Source organism: Lagenorhynchus albirostris, chromosome 17 (assembly GCF_949774975.1).
Source record: "Lagenorhynchus albirostris chromosome 17, mLagAlb1.1, whole genome shotgun sequence".
NCBI classification, from domain to species: Eukaryota; Metazoa; Chordata; class Mammalia; order Artiodactyla; family Delphinidae; genus Lagenorhynchus; species Lagenorhynchus albirostris.
In genome coordinates, this window is record NC_083111.1 from 57,309,713 (window position 1) to 57,330,609 (window position 20,897).

The window sequence follows — 20,897 nt, forward strand, 5'->3', positions numbered from 1 at the left end:
AGAATCTCAAGTCAGATCATATAAAAATAGTATAATAAACCTAATTAGGGAATTGAAAAAGTACACACTCAAAACTCTGAGTTTAGGCTTCCAAACATTTTAAGATGTGTTGTTAAATAATGATAATGTAAAAAGGGGAAACAGATGGCAAGTTGCTCACTGCTAGTTGATTGTAGGCTGAATAATTCATCATCTTACTACCTTACCTCTGAGAAAAACTAAGCTTTACTGCAGTCCCTCAGGCCTTTTAAATTTCATTGTCCTTTTATTCCCCTTTAAATCATTCTAAACTCTTTCGCTTTTAACCTCCCGAAAGTCAAAATGGCATTTTTATTAAATTTTTCTTCAGTTAAATCTAGCTCGGTTTTGATTTAAACTGAAATCAAACCGGTCTCTGATTTTTATAAAATTTATCAAATTAAAAATGTAAGCATCATCATACAATATAATAAAAATTTTATCTTCTGGGGAATTCCCTCTCCATTTTAATAATATTTAATATATTGGGATATCTGGAATGATTTTACTTGGATAAGCAAATAATCTAGAAAGAGTTCTCTTTCTAGAGAAGAGAGAAGAGAGAAAATAGTTTGCTTAATTAGTATATTGCTCTACATCTCTAAATCCTAGAAACCACAGTGTAGTAATACATTATACATTTGAAAATTTCCCAGATTATCATAGTACCAAAAAATAAATCAAATCCATACTATTTTACTTCTTGCTTAAATATTTGAATATACTGCTATATTTATTTTGCTTGTTCTCTGCAGTGTTACTGTCTTACTCAAATTCAATGACTGAAGTAACAATCTTGGATTTTGTTTTGTTTTGTTTCGATTATTAGAGCAAAGAAGGTCAAAGACAGAAAGTTTCAGCATTTGGAAAAGACCTAATAATATTGAATATCATGGTTCAAATCTGTAGGCTCTATTCATGTAGGTAAAATTGTTTCAAAGATTTTAGGTGTTACATTTTAGCACACTATGATGGTTAGTCTTATGTGCCAACTTGGCTAGTCTACAGTACCCAGTTATTTTATCAAACACTAGTTTAGGTATTGCTATTTATAGACCTGGTTAACATCTACAATCAGTTGACTTTAAGATTACCCTTGATAATGTGGGTAGCCTTCATCCAATAAATTAGAAGGCCTTAAGAGGAAAAACAGAGTTTTCTAGAAAAGAAGATATTCTCCCTCAAGCCTGCAGCATTAAGTCCTGCTGGAGTTTCTGGACTTTTGACCTTCCCTCTGGATTTTGGGCTTGTCAGCTCCCACAACTGCATGAGGCAGTTCCTCAAAATAAATACATTTCTTGATGACAGATAGACAGACAGATCTATATCTAGATCTACTAATCCTTCTTCTCTGGAGAACCCTAACTGATACACATACCTACAGAGGGCTAAGCAAGTTTATTTTGTATTGCAACATTAGCTTAATTTAATTTATAATAATAAACTTAAGTTGTTATTATTATTATTATTATTTGCGATACACAGGCCTCTCACTGCTGTGGCCTCTCCCGTTGAGGAGCACAGGCTCCGGACGCGCAGGCTCAGCGGCCATGGCTCACGGGCCCAGCCGCTCCGTGACATGTGGGATCTTCCCGGACCGGGGCACGAACCCGTGCCCCCTGCATCAGCAGGCAGACTCTCAACCACTGTGCCACCAGGGAAGCCCTTAAGTTATTTTTAAAGTGAATAAAAAGATATCTGTATTCAAGAAGTTACCATCACTTACTGAGGTTTTTCTCATTTTTTAAATAAAAATTTTGTTGGATAACCTAGAACTGTATAGCTATAATAATTCATTTTTCATCATTTTAATGATTTATCACTATTACTGGTATATATTTCTTATGAGAACAAATCTGACTTCATTCCTCCAGATTAATTTTTAAGCAACTTCAAGGCAAACTGGAATTTTGGGTACTGTGTTTATCTTGAATCTAAACATACCTCTTTCTTTTTCCATATTTCTTTGCTACAAATATTATTGGTATTTTGATTTCAAATGAACCAGTGTGATATACCATACCACTGGGGTTCATATTCTGACAGAAGTCTTACATTTGTAGATAAAAATAAAGGTGTACAGGTTAAAGTTCTTTGGCTTTGGTGTCGCAAAAATTAATTTTTGTTTGCTCAATGTATAAGCTACAGAAACATAATTACCTAGAAATAATCCATATAATTGAGAAAAAGTTTCTTATTTGGCAAAGGCAAAAATATAATCATAATAGATATTTAAGGTTAATGGGCATAGAAAATTATGATTTTAGGCCAGGTGGTAAAGCTATTAATTATTGCCAGTAAAGAACACCATCTAAAATAGAATTTCATCTTCTGTTATCATGGAAGTCATAGCATGACACACCATGTGTCCAACTGTTTCAGCTGTTATTCCTGATCAACTATCATTAAAAAAAAAAATTACCCTTCACATGAAATCTTGAGCAGTGTCACGTCATTAAATTTTGACTTGGCAGATTCATAAACATAAAGTGCATTGATTCATTGCAAACAAAATTAAAATCTTCTTTCTGATCCCAGACCAAATGTCCTATTTGCATAAAATGTTTCCAAGATATGAAAAATGTCTTCACCTTGGTTCAACATATAAGGAAAATATGTTTTTTAATGTATTTGTTTATGATTTAAATTTTAAAGACAACATGGTAAGTCAGTATTTACAAGTTTATACTTCTGTGTTATTGCAACCGTTCATGATTTTCTGAATATATTTCATATTTACATCAAAGAACATAACTTCAGAGAGAACTAATCAGTGCTACATTGTTCTCATAACCAATGACAGTGGGTTGATTGTTGGTCATATTCCAGAATCTCAAGCTTTGTCAATTTAGGTTGTTACTGTAGTATTATCCTCATAATCTATCCAAAATTCAGATGCCATCTGAAAGGAAAGCACTATAATTGCATTCTGTTTAGACAAAAGTATGTTTGCTTTCTGTGTGAATCACTGTTTTAATAAACCAATAGAAAACTCATGTCATCAAAAACACTGCAATTAGTTGTAAGACCTCTAATAACTAGCATTTCATTTTTTTCTATTTGAATTCCTTCAAGTTTTGTGGAGATTCCTATGTTGACTATATCAACTAACAAACATTAAAATTTGTCTCAAAAGGTCCAGGTCTCCAAACTCATCAAATTGTATACATTAAACGTGCATTTTTTTTTTTTTTTTTTTTGTGGTACGCGGGCCTCTCACTGTTGTGGCCTCTCCCATTGCGGAGCACAGGCTCCGGACCCGCAGGCTCAGCGGCCATGGCTCACGGGCCCAGCCGCTCCGCGACATGTGGAATCTTCCTGGACTGGGGCACAAACCCGTGTCCCCTGCATCGGCAGGCGGACTCTCAACCACTGTGCCACCAGGGAAGCCCTGTGCATTTTTTAAAGATACCAATTACAACTTAATAAAGCTGTTTAAAAAAAAAAGTTTAAGTCAATTTTATCCATATGGGCCTGACACAGAATGGATTTGTGCTTCCACAAATGCCATTCAGAAATAAGAATTGCTAAAGAATCATGTTTGTTCCCTACTGAGGAGTTAGTGTTTTGTTTAAATGTTTTGATATTGTTTAAGTATCTTTTCTTGTCCTAATATTCCAGCCTGGCACTATTTGATATTGGAGCAAAAAAAGAAAAAAAAAAAGCAGATGTCTTTATCAACACTTTTCTATCCACCCTGCTTCTCACATAATACCCAGTTATTTGTTAATCAATCTAAAGATGGTAGCAATAAAATTGTATTCCAGCTATACAAATAAGAGAGAAAATGATCAATCTATAGCTTCATGTAGGCAATATATCTGATATCACTGACTCTCACATTGCCTTTTGTTACTGAAATTCATTTAATTATGTCATGATACATACACATAAGAAAAACATATGCACTTTTAGTTTTTGAAAAAGTATATAAAGACTTTGAAGTTATTGAGAATAGTTTACTGTTTTTTAATCTAGCTTGATACTAGCATAAGCAACAATTTTGTATATAAAAACAAATCTAAAAAAAACCAAAAAAAACACAAAAAACAAAACTGGTCAATGTGATTCAATAAATGTGTATGATTAAGAGTTTCAGCATATTTTTGTAGTGAGTTAAACTTTATATCAAGATAAGATAAACATAATGGCTTCAAACCATTTTTTACCCAAAAAAGAGAATGTACTTACTGGTAAGATTATGAAAAGAACCCTCTCACTCTCCACAAATCTGAGCTATGAATTCATTAACTTTTTCATTAAAGTATGAGTTGTGTGTGGACAGATTGAATAACTTGAAAAGGTACAGTATATTTTAATAACACTTCCATAGAAGTATTTCATGAAAACCTAAAGCAGTATCCTACCAATACAGGATGGCAGAGGGTAGTCCCATGCCCTTCTCTCCCCTGTCATGCACTTGAGAAGGCTACTTCCATGGAGAGTATAGCCTGGATTGCATCCATAAATGATAGTGCTACCAGCAAAATGGCCTTGGTCACTGATCTTGTATCCAAATTGTGGAATGCCAGGATCCTCACAATGTGAAAGTTCAAAACCTATGAGAAAATACAAGTTTATTAAAGACAAAATTTAACAGGAGATTTAAAACTGTACAAATCATCCCTTTTTATTTTTTTATATGATTACATGCTTTTCCCTGGTTTTATTACTCTTACCGTATTTAATTTTGTTCGTTTACAGCCACCATAGAGAGCTTTTTCTCTCAAAAATTAGAATCTGTTGTATTATTCAAATTTAGCAATGCTACCCCATGGTCTATATGACTATATCATAACTTATAGTAGTAAGATTCTTGCCTGCTTCAAGTGATTTGCAGCTAATAGATTCTGACCAATGTAACTATTATGATCAAATAATGAAAAATTAAAATCCATACAAAATATGTGAAATCATAACTATCCAAGTAACAAATGTCTCCACTGCAAATATAACTTTAGACTGCTTTACTTTTATAGTCTTAGAAGAAAGTGAAATAGCCTTATATTTAAAATATACTTTATCAAGAGTTAATATAACACAGTAATCAGTTTGAAGAACTCTGAATTTTTATTTTCTGCCTTCTTCAGAATGTACGACTCTCAAAATTTCTCACAAGGAAAAAAAAAAAGAGTAGGGTGTAGAGAACATATTTTTGATTTTTAAAGGGTTGGGGCTTTCCACATGACTTTTGCTGGAAACTTGTGATCTTGGGCTAAGTGTAACACTTGAGAAGTTAAGTTACAACTGTTTGAGTAGTGAGAGAACTGCAGAGATGAACCTAACTCTGAAGGGGGTTTGTGTTTACATTTCAAGGAAGAATGAGACCCAGAACCTTACAGATGTCTCTAGATAATAAAACTTGGAGACACAGGAGGCTAATCTGACTATTGAAACCCTAAATTTACATTCCAAAGGTTAGAATAAAAACCGAGAATTCTTTCTATCCCACCTCCAAAGAGCAGAAGTTTTTTTCTTCCTCCTTTCAGGAGAGGAGTTAAAGACAACTATCTTAAGCACAGCACGTGCATTTTTCTTTATTCCTTGTCCCTGGTCACTCGTGTAGATCTTTCCATCTGATTTTCATCGTGTTACTACAGGGGTAAGGACTGGGTCAAAGGGATGCTGACACAGTTATTATTATTACTATTATTAATTATATCACTTAAATGATAATAATCTCTGTAGATCCAGAATACCTTGTGTGTGTATTCAGAATAAAATTAATAAAGATGAATATTAAAAAACAGTCATAGCACAATTCACTATTAAGATACTGAAAGAACTAGAAAAGGGTACTTTAGAATGTAAATCAAACATGACACTAGTTATCAAAATCTAACCTCCCTAGCTAAGGAATTCTTCTGCCCTTAATGTTTTACAAATTACATAAATGTACGATAAATGTAAGATATAATGAATGCACCAACAATAATTAGGTGCTAAATTATATCAATTATAGCTTCTGGGACTAGAGGACTATGATAAATATTCCAGATAGCTTCATGAATTAGGGAAGTCTGTGATTTCAAGACAAATGATATTTGACAATAGGAGAACTTTTTTATGTACATCTTAAATCATATGATAGTCAAAAAGAGATTTGTATCTCTTTTGTAGGCACAGATCCTTGACCAAATTAATCTAAATTTGAACTAGAAAGCAAAAAAGAATTTATTAGCTCACTGATGACAAATCACAAATTTATAGTACTGACTTCCTAGAGTGTCAAAATAAACATAAAATTACCAGAAATGTACAGCTAGAAGTACTGAATTTACACTATAATTCTGTATGTTAAGGTCTACATTAGCTCTTGGAGAACATAAGGAGCTCTTCCTAGTCTCTTCTAGGGGTTCTTCATCTTTCCCTCCTCTGTTAACCAACAGAATTATTTCACACACCTTAATTAATTTACAATCATTTGTTCAATAATGTTCATAAGTGAGTGTGATTCTTAGAGGCAATTATCTCTAGGAGACAACTGAAAAATAAGCTAAGATAATGTTGTTGAGAAACTGAAATTTATGAGACAGTTAAAAAACCTTCAGGAATTTCCTATATGGGTCAATCTGTGACAGCCTCATTAGGGTGAAAATATGTTAAAATAAGGCAAATGCAAACAGCTTCAGAAACAGAGCCATACAAGAGGTTAGAAGTTGTTAACTCAAATTATGACATATATGAGATATAAAGGATACATGGTCAGGCAAGTCAGCCTTTCAAAAACAGAAGTAGAAACAACAGAAGTAGTAACAAAATTTTTAGGACATACTGCTTTGATTGGATCTGCACACTTAACACTACATTTAAAATGTCCCTGCTTGAAAATAACAAGTTTGAATTCCTTTTACCAGACATAATATTCAGTTTATTATTCAAGATTCAGCCACTTTTGAGTTTTACCACATATCATTTATCAAAATAAAAATGCAAATTAAGCCCTCTTTTCAAGGTTTATTACCAAATTCATCCTCCCTTAATTTGAATGCTTTGTAAATGTGGTTGGCAATTGCTGGTGATGAGGTATAACGGAGATATTCTTTGTAAATTAAGATAATTTATAATACTTTGCATTGTAGATGAAAATGCACATGGACAACAGTACATAAGCTACAAAGCACAACATAATTTAGTCCAATTTGGTGGAATTATTGTTGCTTATTCATAAATATTCAAAACTGTCTTATTCTTTTTTTTTTTTTTTTTTTAACGGTACGTGGGTCTCTCACTGTCGTGGCCTCTCCCGTTGCAGGAGCACAGGCTCCAGACGCACAGGCCCAGCGGCCATGGCTCACGGGCCTAGCTGCTCTGCGGCATGTGGGATCTTCCTGGACCGGGGCACGAACCCGTGTCCCCTGCATCGGCAGGCGGACTCTCAACCACTGCGCCACCAGGGAAGCCCTGTCTTATCTTTATGGAAACATTCAGCTGCCAGTCTTTTCATTGAAAAGCTCAAATACTTGAAACTGACAAATAAAGATGTGTATGAAAAAACATATACTATAAATATTCACCATTCCTTGTGCAATTTGATACTCTGATGAAATGAAAATTTCTAGAGCACAAAATGAACTGAAAATCCTCAATTACCTAAATCCTTTTGACTTGCTAAATAACTTAAACTGAGATCTAATTCCTTTCCTGCCACCATATAGCAGATTTCTTTAAGGATTTCTAACATTTTAAAGTTACTATTTGAAATCTACAAGACAGTAGAAAGGTCAAAACAACAACTTCACCATCTGGTACTATGGGATAGTTGCTTCGGATTAATAGTAATATTAATTCAGATTAGTTTTCAGATTAATATTTACATTAATTGGTTCATATTCACATTAATATTGTTATTAAGAAATAAATAATGCAAAACAAGTTAAAACTCCTTTTATGTCTGTCTCCAATCCCTTTCTGGTCTTTCCCTACTGAGAGCTAGCAAATATTCTCAATTAGTGTATTATTTTCACACATAATTTATATTTTTAACACATATCTATACGTCTATGAACAATATATAGTATGATTTGCAAGCATCTGTACATTTCATGAATTATACAATTAAAATAAGTCTTCTAAGCCTTTATTTTTTTGTCCAGCATTGCGTTTTTACTTTTATATTTACGCACACACATACATACACACTTTATTCATTTTAACTACTAATGATATTCCATTGGAGGTATACTCCAAAATTGATTTACTTATTCTCCAGCTCATGGACATTTATATTGTTATATTGCTTATATTATTCATTGTTATAAAAATGCTATACTTCTATGTCCCCATTTGTACATATGCAAGTGTTTCTATGGTGTATGCAGCATGTAGGGATTCATAGATCATTTTCTCCTCAAGATTAAATCAAAATCTGCTAATCTCCTATTTAACTTCTGCCTTGGCCAATGAAAGATAAATAGTTCAATCCCTGCGTCAACATAATTTCTGTTCAATTTGTTTATGAATAATTGTGCATTCACATAGGGTGATGTTATATCTGGTTAGCAAAATAGTAGCAATAGTACAATAAGGCAGATAGCTTAGAAATATAAATGATATCTGAAAATCACTTTTTGAATGTAAGTAAGCATTTTTGATGTAACTAAAATAAGAAGGTCCTTATATGCTTTATTTCTTTGAAATCCACCTAAAATGTAAGTATATATTTAATACTGTTAAAGTGAAATTTTAGAGTATTGAATGATGAATGAAGATATGTTAATTTTATGTACTAAAAGTAAGAACTTTCCAAATTGCTAAATAAAAAGGGAATTAGATTGCTAATAAGGAAACTGAGAAAGTAATAAGATAAATATGTTAGAGAAACATATCCTTTTTTAAACCAAAAACCTTAATAAAAGTTTAAATAATAAAGCAATATTCTACCATAATCTTAAGCTCTATAGAATTCTTTGGTGGATTTAATACATAATATTTAGCAGAATAATCTTTAAGAATGATATTTAAGATTTGGTTATTAAATTCCACTTAATCCATGAGTCCTGCAAGAAAAAGTCTTATTTTAGAATTCTTTATATTTAAATAAGGATGTATATAAAGCAGAATGTCATTTTAAAATTCACAAGCAGAAAATAATCCACGACCATACATAACACTGTGATAATCCTCTTTGGTTCAGACATAAGGAAAATAAAGAGAAGAAAGCACTGAAGAAAAATTATGTATTCCTTTTTTCTCACTAATCAAACTAATAATCAGACATATCAAACTTTGAAATGACCAACTTTATAAGAATGCTTTAAGAAGACAATCCTTACAGTTTTGAGTCTTGAAAAGCTATATACTTTTTTTTTTTTTTTTGCGGTACACGGGCCTCTTACTGTTGTGGCCTCTCCCGTTGCGGAGCACAGGCTCCGGACGCGCAGGCTCAGCGGCCATGGCTCACGGGCCCAGCCGCTCCGTGGCATGTGGGATCCTCCCGGACCCGGGCATGAACCCGTGTCCCCTGCATCGGCAGGCGGACTCTCAACCACTGCACCACCAGGGAAGCCCAAAAGCTATATACATTTAATTTAACTTTTTAATTCTATTTGTTGAGTAACTTTTAATGTAATTTATTTACTTACGTAAATTATAATATATCAAATTATATATGTAAATTAGCCATTTATATAAATATATCAATAGTAGCAGTGTAATCAAATTTTGGAAAAATCATTCAAAACAGTTACTTTTCCAGCAAGTATTTAAAAGAAAAAAAAAAAACGAAGTTAAGAGTTTAAACAAACAAACAGAAAAGCTTGTGCAAATGATTGCTTTGCATTTCCAACTGGAGGAATAGGAGATAAGGTAAATAATTATTTTTTCTTTTTAATTGCCGTTGTTCTAAATCCCATGTATAAAGTTCTGACTAGAAAATATGTTACTCAAAGCTTTTCCCACGATTTAATCTTTGGGCATGAGAAAGTAAGTGATATTATTAAATATGCTAGTTTGTGTCTTGCACATCTTAAATTTGTACATCATTCTGGATAGTGGGATTCAGCTTTGCCTGAATGTTAATTTTTAGCCATCAGCCAAATTTAGTATATGCATAATTGGCTCAACCTAGACATATCTAAAAATAAATTTTACTAGATATCACCAAATTTCTCCTATGTAACTATACCAATTTACATTCCCCAAAGTTCATGAGTTTCAAGTTCTTCAAATTATCATTTAGTATCATACCACTTTTTAATTTTTACCAATTTTGGCAAACATACAATAGAAAATTATGTTGGCTTTAATTTTCATTTCTTAATTTCTATCAAGCACTTTTTGTCTTTTGCTTATTGTTACTGGAATTACCTCTACTGTGAAATTTTTTGGCCCATATTTTCTTTTAGACTATATTTTTAAATTGATTTGTAGGATTCCTTTCTATGGAGTGTGTTTTTCTATTATATTGTAAATATCTACTTCTAAAACATATCATTTAAATTTTGTGTTTATGGTATATTTCCCTATAGAGAGATTTGTAAAAATAATAATAATAATAATAAGGACTGGGACTTGGTCAATAAAACAGAAGCCACTTAGATATTTTGAGTTGCTCAAATTCAATACAAGAAATTAGAGGGAAAATACAAAGAAATTCAGAGGGTGTGAAGGTCAGAAGATCCCTGCTGGTTTTCAAGAATCCAGGAGTTCAGGGAAGCTGCTGCCACATACAACCACCTGCCAGCACCACACTCTTGCCTGCAGATGCTGCTGGAAAATAATGGCTTCTTTATCCATCCTACCTTTCAGCTCTCACATGTTTGCCTTTAATTGGCAGAATCTAAGCAGAGATTTTGGCTGGCAAGAGCAGGGGAAATGCAGTTGCCAGATTTTTAGTCTCTACACTTATGGGAAGTGCTTAGAAGGGCAGGAATGCTCCTGAGTATTGAGAGATTTTTGCTCATGTATCTTGTTTGAGAAATCTTTCTTCGCCTTAAAGACACAGCTATTCTAGGCCACATTTTTTTCTAAGCATTTTAAAGTTTTGAGACTTGCATATGTCTTCAATCTGCCAGAAGTTAATTTTATATAAGGAGTAAATTAGTAGGTCATTACATATTTAAGCTCAAAATTTACAAAACTTTTAAGATGTGAAGGCTATGAAGATGACTCTTCTGTTATTCTAACATGAAGAAATTATATCCAATATTGTCTATATAAATGACAGGTAATCAAGAAATATTTCTTCAACATTTTAGTTAGAATACCTTGTACTATATAATGCAGCATTAGTCAATACTTCCTTTATTGCCTGGTTAATTTTCAAGATTTAAAGAGTAACAGAAATGCCAAATGTACCTGTTAAGTAGTTTATAGGATACAGATTTACATAGAGTAACATTGTTGCTTCTGTGTAATCTACTTATTTTCTACTTGCATTTGCACTGAATAAATTATATACTAAGAGTAAAGTTAGAGTTAATAGGTCATCTGATTATTTTTCATGGTTAACATTGTCAAGACCATATTGGTAACTAAATTAAAGAGTAAAAATTTATTATATATTTATAAAGCTAGTATGCAAGAAATGTCATCACAAGGTAGCTATTGCCCATCTTTAATCTGAATATAAAATTTGAAATGGCCATGTTCCATGTAGATTACTAAACTATTTCAAGCAACAAAACTCAAAGGCTAAGAACATCCAGATATATCTGAACTATACCCTTGGGATAATGGACATTTTCAAATGGGATTTTTAGGAAATTAAATGTGCAGACATGATAACAAGAAGACATCTGGGCCCAGAGGTAATGCCTAATGGCTGGGCATCACGGACTTTTGCCAGATCAGCTTTTGAGAAGACAATCCTATAATCTATCAAAAAGGTGCAATTTAGCTCTTCATTGGATGATTGTTTAAAATACCCAATTCCTTTCTGCTGAATGAAAGTGGATTAACTAGAAATAAATAGAGCCAGAAAAATCTGCAATGAAGCATATTTCCAAGAAATAGAGTTTAAAGATTTCATGAAAAACGTAAGAGATACTAGGCCTAAATCATTCTTTGATAGTAAATTTGGCCAATAAAAAACATTCAGATTCTTAGGCATAAATGACAAAAGTTTCTTTAGGAAGAATTGCATTAACATTTTAAAAAATTATTATTATTTTTACATTTACTTCAACAGTAAAAAAAAAAAAAGATGTAAATCCATGGAATTTTAAATATAAAATATCGAAACCTTGGATTGGAGGTAATATAGTATAGTGATTAGGCTTGCGAATTCTAGAGACAGAGGCCCTCAGCTCAATTTCCATATCTGCACTTATCAGCTATGTCACCTTGGGCAAGTAACAACTTTTCTGTGCTTTGTTTTTCCTCCTCTTCTCACTGAGGATAATAGTACTTCCCTCATAGAGTTATATCTGTATCTAGTAGGTAGTAGATAAATGTTAGCTATTATTTTAACTCTTATATTTAATGTTTTAATAATGTTAAATGCTTCTGTGTGCCTTTTAAATAAAATCTTAAGTCCCTTACTATAGTCCACCTCACCCCTGCCTAGCTTCAAACTTTACCTCTCATTTTGTCCCATTCTCCTTGCTTACACAGCTCCAGCCAAATAACTCAAGCTGAAGTCTCTTAGGCCTTTGGACTTGCTGATCTATCTGCCTAGAACCCTCTACCCTCAGATCTCTTATTATAATTCAGGTATCAATTCATGTGACACCTCCTGAGACACAGTCCCTGAACAAACTGGGTACAGTAGACCTATCTATCCTATCATCCTGTTACAAATTATTTCTAAATGCAGTTCTCTTATCTTTTGTTCATATCTTTCTTTTCTGTCTTGTCTCACTAAAGAGTTAGCTTCATATGGGCAGGAACTTTGTCTTCTTCAGTGTTCTCTTTATTCCCAGAGCACAAAACACTCCAGTGGGGAAAGACAAAATTTAAACCTATGAATAACTTTCACATTAATAAGTTAATTCCAATAGAGGAATAAAAGGCAAGATAAGACATGTGACCAAAAAGAAATGACATTTCTACAACTCAGCCTTCAGAGAGAAACACAGTAAAAGACATCAGATTTAGGAATGCATTCTTGAATGTGTATTGAGCGGCTGAGGGGATCTGGTCAGAGTATCCTATCAGGTTTTGCTAAGTTCTATTATTGAATTATCCAGAGCAGAGTGATGTTTTAGGGAGAATATTGCATTGAGATCCTAATTTCTGACCTTTTCTTCCAACTTTAGAAGGCGGCAATAATAATTTTCTCTCACTTTACTCCCCTATACCCTCTAGGAAAGACAACTACATATTTAATTACTTTATGTTGTATAAAGCACCTGAAAATATGCCTCATCTAGATTTTTATTTGGAATAAGATTCAGATTTCTCAAGGGCAAGAGTAACTGTTAGCCATTTTTGAAAAGAATGGAAGAGTGGCCTGACTCAAGGAGGGAGTTAATTCTGAGAAATTGGAGGGATGGAAGAGCAATTGGATTCCCTAATGTTAGTCAAGGTCTGACCAAGTTTGTCACAGAGGTTTTACATTCAACCAGCATAGCTATCCATGCTTCAGTTCTCTAAATCAAACTAGACTTCACCCAGAAAGTAATTTGGGAGAAGAAGGATCTCTCTACAAAAGACTAAGTTAAGAGTTTTCTTGACAACTCTAAGGGATGAAGACTGAAGAGATTTAATTCGCTTTAGAAAAATAAAGGAGTGGGAAATTTTCTCCCCTCAAATGTGGTGTAGCATTTTCATACCAGGTATGTTGTAATTTATTTATTGGTTAAGGAAAGTGAGAGAAGCTCACTGTCTTCTTAGTATAGTAGAACTAAAACTATTAATAATGGGTGAGCCAAGTGACTTTCCTTTCTAGGCACTCAAGAGTCTCTGGACTTCCATGACACCATTAATCACAGAGGCATCTATTAATACAATATCTTTGAACTTATTCTGTTTTGGAATATCTGTTGCAGCTGTACATCATAGTAAACACTGTACGCTGTCTTCTCAATAGCTCTTCTTTTCTTCTCCCTCATGAACAAAACCTTGATTTTGCTCCCAGCAGTAATTGAAGCATATCAGGCAGTATATCATCATAGTCAAATAATAATCCAATATTTTAGTCTGACAAATGCTTCATTTTTCCAGCTTGCCTTGCTGGGAAATTTAGGCATAACCACATAGCCCTGTTTTGGACAAAGAGAGATAAAAGAATGTCTGACAGAAGATTTTGCATTCCTGATAAAAGGGACATATATGGCTGACACTACCTGCTCCCTTTTTCTTTTTGCCTTGAATATGTTCAGTGTTAAAGTAGCCATCTGTGACCATGTCACAACAATCATGAGAACAAGAGTGAACACACTAGGAGTGCTACAGCAAAAGGACAGCGGCATGGCCCTTTAACAACTAAATCAAGATCTACCTACCTTTTCTCTCTTTACAGCTCTCATATGATAAAAATAAATCCTAATTGTTTAAGCCATAGTTAGGTTTACCATTACTTGAAGTCAAAAGTGGCATCTCAACCACTGTTTCCACTAGTTCATTTGCTATTCTTAGTGACTGTATAATGAATGGACTAATAAGACAGTTGAAATAAAACACAACTTAAAGGCCTGTTCTAAAATATTTCTTCATTTTATTCTCAACCAAATGCAATTCTGTCTCTTAAAATGAAAATAACTAGACAACAGCAAATGTCGTTAAGTCAAAAAACAGATAATAGAAAGGTAGATAAAAAATGACTATCATGGGCTTCCCTGGTGGCGCAGTGGTTGAGAGTCCGCCTGCCGATGCAGGGGACACGGGTTTGTGTCCCGGTCCGGGAAGATCCCATATGCCGCGGAGCGGCTAGGCCTGTGAGCCATGGCCGCTGAGCCTGCGTGTCCGGAGCCTGTGCTCCACAGCGGGAGAGGCCACAACAGTGAGAGGCCCGCGTACCGCAAAAAAAAAAAAAAAAAAAAAAATGACTATCATTAGATAGGGCAGGCGTCATTAGATACGGATGGTCATAAAAGGCCTGTTTATGCTAAAACTAGTGAGAAGCTAGGCAAATGGGATTAATCTGAATTAAATTATTTGCTCTATTTCCCTTGAATGTGTTTAGCATGTTCTCTCTAATCTCTGTAACTTTCTTCATCCTATTCCCTTTGCCTGGAATACTCTCCACTATTTCTTTCTGTGATCCACCAACACAACCTTTAATTCTACTTCATTCATGAATCCTTACCTGATCTACCCTAGCCAAATTTCCTCTCTCCTGTCTCTAGTCCTCTTAATGTGAATATTGGAACTCCTCTTTATCTTACAGTGTTCTCTCAGATGTTTCAGAAACAAAGGTGGAATAATCTTAAGGGGAACATACCACAGAATGGCAGGGGTGGGGTTGGGTTTAGAAATGACTGGATACAGGGATTCGAACACAAAGCCTGTTCTTTTCCATTTTCCCCCATGTTTGCACATCTTAGCAAATTCTCTCATGTTCAAAAATTAATTACTACTTCTAAGAAATTTAGGAATACAAAATATGTGGCCTAGTGCAATCTTCTATATCACAAAAACATTTTACAAAATCAGTATTCAGACTACATGTTAATTTACCAAGAATATGTAAAAAGTTGTAATTGGACTAAAACTGACTAAAGACATTATGAATTGAAATGGCCCCATGAAGAACTATGCATAACATGTTTGCAAAAAACAAAACAAACAAACAAACAAAAATAACCACAATACCATGTGATAACAGCTACATTAGCTGTGGATATAGACTACTGAAAAAGAAGTGTTAAAGAGTAGGCTAACTCTGGCTGAAGGAATCAGGGTAAGCACCAGTAGGGAAATATTTGAAATGGTCTTGAAGTTGAATAGCTCAATTGATGCCCAAGGTGGGTGGGGCATATTGAAAGAAAAAAAAAGCCTGGTTACACATGCAAAGGCTGGAAACCAAAGTATATTTGGAGGATGGGAAGTAGCTTCTTTCAAAGCTAGGAAATCTGTGGTTAACTATTAAGATAATTGCAGGTATGTAAAAAGATTGCCATTGTAAAAAACAGAAGTAACACTTAGGAACAAATACATTTAATAACAGATGTGTTACTACTTCCAGGACCCTCCTTAACAAAGGAGCTCAGCACATAGCCATTGGATCAGAAAATCTTGGAGCATTTACTGACCCGGGGATATCCAGAGACACCTTGGAAGCAGACTATAAATATTTTAGTTCCAGAATATAGACTGAAACGTTTCTGTTTCAGTTCTGAGACTGAAAAATATTCATAGATGTATGTATGCCCTTTTTAAAGAATAATTGCTTTTATACTCTCTTCCCAGTTCTATAGCTTTCCATCTTCATAATGATGCACATCCTATAATGAACAGCCAGAGTCATTAAGAAGAGTGACTTCAAATATTTTCTTTTTAAGGATTTCTTTCTTTTCTTTTTTTTTTTTTTTGACAACCAGTAGCTCACAGCAATGACAAAAAAGTCAATGATTTTACTCATTCCAGACACTTCAGTACCCTATACAATTTTATATCCAGGTATGGCCTACAATGCCCAGTATCTTTGCATCAATAATCTCACATTACCTAGAATTTACATATCAGAAAAGGAAATCTAGGTTTCCCCTATGAAACCCACTGACATTTTAGACAAAGAGAAATACAAAACGATGCAGAACAAAGAAACACCATTATGTAAACATTGAGCCCTGACTTGAAAAATGTCACCAGCCCTGTCAGAAAACAAAAAGAGAAAGAGGAAAACAGATTAAAAAACATTTGCCCTTCTAAGCAGATCACACCAATTATATTTGAGCAATAATCACAATACTGTTATTTTTAGTCCATCACACAGCAATATCTGTAAACACGATTTGCTTGGATTTTCATTTGTCTTTGGGAGGACGTCATAAGAAATCACATTATACACAAGAGTTCTCAGGATTTAAAAATATGTATTCAACATCATTTTGTTAGTTTCTGTTGTGTTAATGTTAATAATTAACAATTCTAGCACAGGTAGGAAAAAACCTTTAAATAAACAAGGAGCAAGAATAATATCTCAGTATTATGTCTCCTGTCTCCTACTTATATCATTAAGAAAGAGCATTTTCAAAAACAGTAATTTGATTCAGATTCCCTTGAGGATCCCATGAATACCTTTGACGCTGTAACCATTTCAATGTCCCCATTTCTGTAATACCTTTCATTCATTTGAGTTCTTGAGAAAATTTATGGAATTCATTCAATTCTCTCAAATATTCTAACAGTAAAAGGGATTTCTGAATACTGTTACTTAATTTATTTTGCTATATTACACGAATATTCTGAACTTCCAAAAACTGATTTGATCCTGTAAATTGTAAATTTATTAACACACAACCAGGAATCACCACAGTTTTTCACGCACTTTACTTTCCTAGAACAGTTCTTACACAGAGCAGAAACTTAATAAATATGTTATTTGAATATGACTTAATGTTCATTGGCGTAATTAGTCTATTTCTTAAATTATGATACAGGTAAAATAAGTTCATTTTGTTCATATAACAATTGATGTAACCCACCTGCCTATGGCTCTCAACGATTCTCAGTCTTTGAGCTTCTACCTGTTTAAATGTCATAAAGCTGACTTGAGTATAACACAGTAGTTCTATATAAGTTTATTTTTAACAAGGCAATTTAACACAAAAGCAAAACAAACAAAAATCTTAGCTACTCTTCCGTGTAAAATCATTTGAAACCATCCAATTATCATTAAGGGTGACCAACTATAACTACTATACATGTATTGCATATGTTTTGCAATTACAGGTAGGAGCTCAAACACTGGATTCCCATTTATTTAAAAGTTTAATTGTATTTCTTAAATATTTCATGTGAAGAATACTGCTATTTTAAAATATATAAATAAGTTCAAAGTCACAAATTACTTAAACTTTCTGAATCTTAGCTGTTTCAACTGTAAAACAGCAACAGTTAGAATACCTGTAAGTTTTTAAGTTAGGTTCAAATAAAATTATATACATAGAAGGGATCTGTAAACAGCAAATTGATAATCAAATGTTGAATATTACTTCACCTGGTGTACTGCAATTATTTAATAAATATTTAGCATCAGTGTTGGGCCTTTTTTTTTTTTCTTCCAAAATACTTACTGGTATAGACAAGTTGAAAGCCTTCATCTGTCCCTTCAGAATCAGAATTAAATTCTAGCCAGAGATGGTTTGAAGTACTACTAAGGGTCAGTCCTCGCATAGATGCGCCAGTAAAAGCACCTAGTAGATGAGTTGTTTTATCTTTTCCATCGTAAATCTGCAAAAATATATTTACAATTAAAATTTGACAGTAATAACCAATTCAGAGCATATATTTATATCTGTGAAGAAAATGAAATTACTACACTCTTCATAAATCAGGTCACCACCTGTTTCCCAAGAACAACTGCATATATTAATTCCTACAAATATCAGGGTAAGAAAGTTAGACTCCACATGGGTAATTTTAATATTCCAAGCTCAGCAGACACTAAGTAAAACTCAAAATCATGTTATAAAGTTTTTGTTCTTATAAAAACAATGCTTCTAATGGCAGACAATTTAAAATTGAGAATACCTATAGAAAGTTTGGTTTCTAAGATTGGTTGGTTGGTTGGTTGTTTTTCTAAACTTGGTCAAGGGCACCAAACACCTGCTTTTCTAATAACATGATTAATATAAAATGTACTTGCTTCTTTTGCAACTTCTATTTACCCATGTCCTTTATTTCATATCTGACACTTTTAAAATGTTAAAATAGTACTAAATGCATTTAGAAGCTGATTTAACAAGGCAAAAGTATACAAAGCAAAACTGACATGTTCCCAAAGCTCCCTACCTCATTCCCATTCTTCGGAAGGTGTAGCTTCTCATTGCCCTCTAATTTGCTTTTGTTTTATCAAGGCATTATAGACATTTCTTCAGGTCAGTGGATAGAGATTCTTCCTTTTGAGAGCTGTGTAATATTTCCTTCAATGGCACTACCACAACTTGCCCTACCATTCCATATATTAATAAACTAATGTTTTTTGCCACTAAAAGTAATGCTGAAATAAACAGCCTTTAGATGTTATTTCACATTTCTTTTTTGGTATTTGTATTTCAGTAAGAAAGTTTTCAATATATTGAATCTGGGGCTAAAATGTTCATGTATTGTCAGATTATTTTCCAAAAAGTGTACAGTAATTAAACTGAGGGTTTGCCAACAATGCATATTACTATTCTTTTTCCTTTAAGGCACATATTTTTAATGTGGTAGTTATTACCCCCAAGGGTGTGAAAATTGGTTCTTAGAGTTCATAAAATCTTGGATATTATGATCATTTGTGGTCCTACAAAGACCAACCCTGACAAATCTCATTCACCAGTACTTAGTTTCATGAAGTTGGAGCTTGGGGCTCCTTCTGTGAATGATAATGAATAGAAACGACTGAGAAATACTTCTGAAAGTTACCTGTCTCTTGCCTGAAATTGCCTTACTTCTGACCTGTCATAAGAGTAAAAATTATGTCGCTAAACCCCTAATCTGGTGATCTTGTCATAGCACCAATGTTCCCCCAAAGTGGTATGCATTATATTCATGTCACCTAGGAGATGATATTTAGGTGGTACATGATAGAACTTTTATTATTATTATATTAATTTACATGATATATTTTTCTTGTGCTAAATTGTTGGATTTAACTTGATCATCTATTCAGAATGTTTTCTACAATTTGTAAATAAAAACTGATGTATAACTTTTTTTCTTTGTATCAAATTATCCTTACAGGTTTTAGTATTAAGTTTATGTTAATTTAACAAAGTGAACTGGAAATATTTTACTATATTTCAAAATCTGTATTATTCAAATAAAATAATGAGCCTTTGCTTTCTACAGATTCAAGGAATTCTTCAATTCAAGGACATATTCTTGAGTTTTTGTTTATTTAATTATTCCTTGTCAATTTTATTATTTTATTTTCCACCTTGAATGCCTATTATTTACATATTCAGTCTCCAAAACTGTGTTGCAATTCCTTTACATTTTTTTCTTCTGAAATTTATCTATCTTTCCGCTGTATTATGGCTTATCTTCCACTGGATCTTCCACGCTAACAATTAGATTTTCAGCAGTAACTAATCTCTTTTTAGGTCTTCTATTTAAATCTTAAATTTTTAAATCATTGGTCAAGTTCTAGAAAGTCAGTCTGTCTGTCTCTCTCTCCTCCTTCTTCCCTCCCCCATTCTCTGTTTTTGGTACTCAAATTGCATTATCTTAAGATATCTCACTTGTTTTATGTATTTAACTTGGTCTTTCTTACTTCTGGTTCCTGAATTCCATTAACTATGTGTTTATTTATCTTTAGGTAGTTATAGTTTTATGTTTCCTTATTATTGATACAGGTTTTCGATGTTGTAAAGACAACAACGTTTTTATTTAACATGCTATACAAATGTAGTTTTTGTTCAGAGCCCCTAGTATCCTTTCTTAACAACCTTACTCTATAACTTTTCTGCACAGACTTTCTGAAGTCTCCAGTGTCCAGGCGTTTCCTGCTCTCTCTCTTTGTGCCTGAGGGAATCTATAGCTTCATATGCACCCTCCAGGCTCCACCAGTTTATTTACTTGTTATTTTATTACCACTGAGAGGGAGTGGAAATAAGAAAGAGAGGAAGTGAGTTGTAAAGTCAATCCAACATACTCACTGAATTCCGAACAGCAAACACCTTACTGGTCTCCCTATTTGTTTTAAAAGGTCTTTCTGTCAATTTTATAAAGAATGTGTTGACTGTTAAAATGAGTATTTGACTACTAGATAAAGGGCTATATGGACTAATTTCTTAAAATTATATGGGAGTACCAGGAACCCCTTGTGGAATCTAATTTATCATACA

The 20,897-nt window shown here is 33.4% G+C and overlaps 1 protein-coding gene across 3 annotated transcripts in view; it reads right to left on the bottom strand.

Moving 5' to 3' along the window:
* Positions 1 to 20,897, bottom strand: part of CSMD3 (CUB and Sushi multiple domains 3) — a 1,076,690-nt gene that overhangs the window by 310,082 nt on the left and 745,711 nt on the right. For all 3 annotated transcript variants that reach the window (XM_060127236.1, XM_060127235.1, XM_060127234.1), the window contains 2 exons: positions 18,141 to 18,297; positions 4,386 to 4,577 (listed from right to left, as the gene is read on the bottom strand). In XM_060127236.1, the coding sequence (XP_059983219.1) occupies positions 4,386 to 4,577; positions 18,141 to 18,297 (349 nt within the window). The remainder of the gene's footprint in view (positions 1 to 4,385; positions 4,578 to 18,140; positions 18,298 to 20,897) is intronic.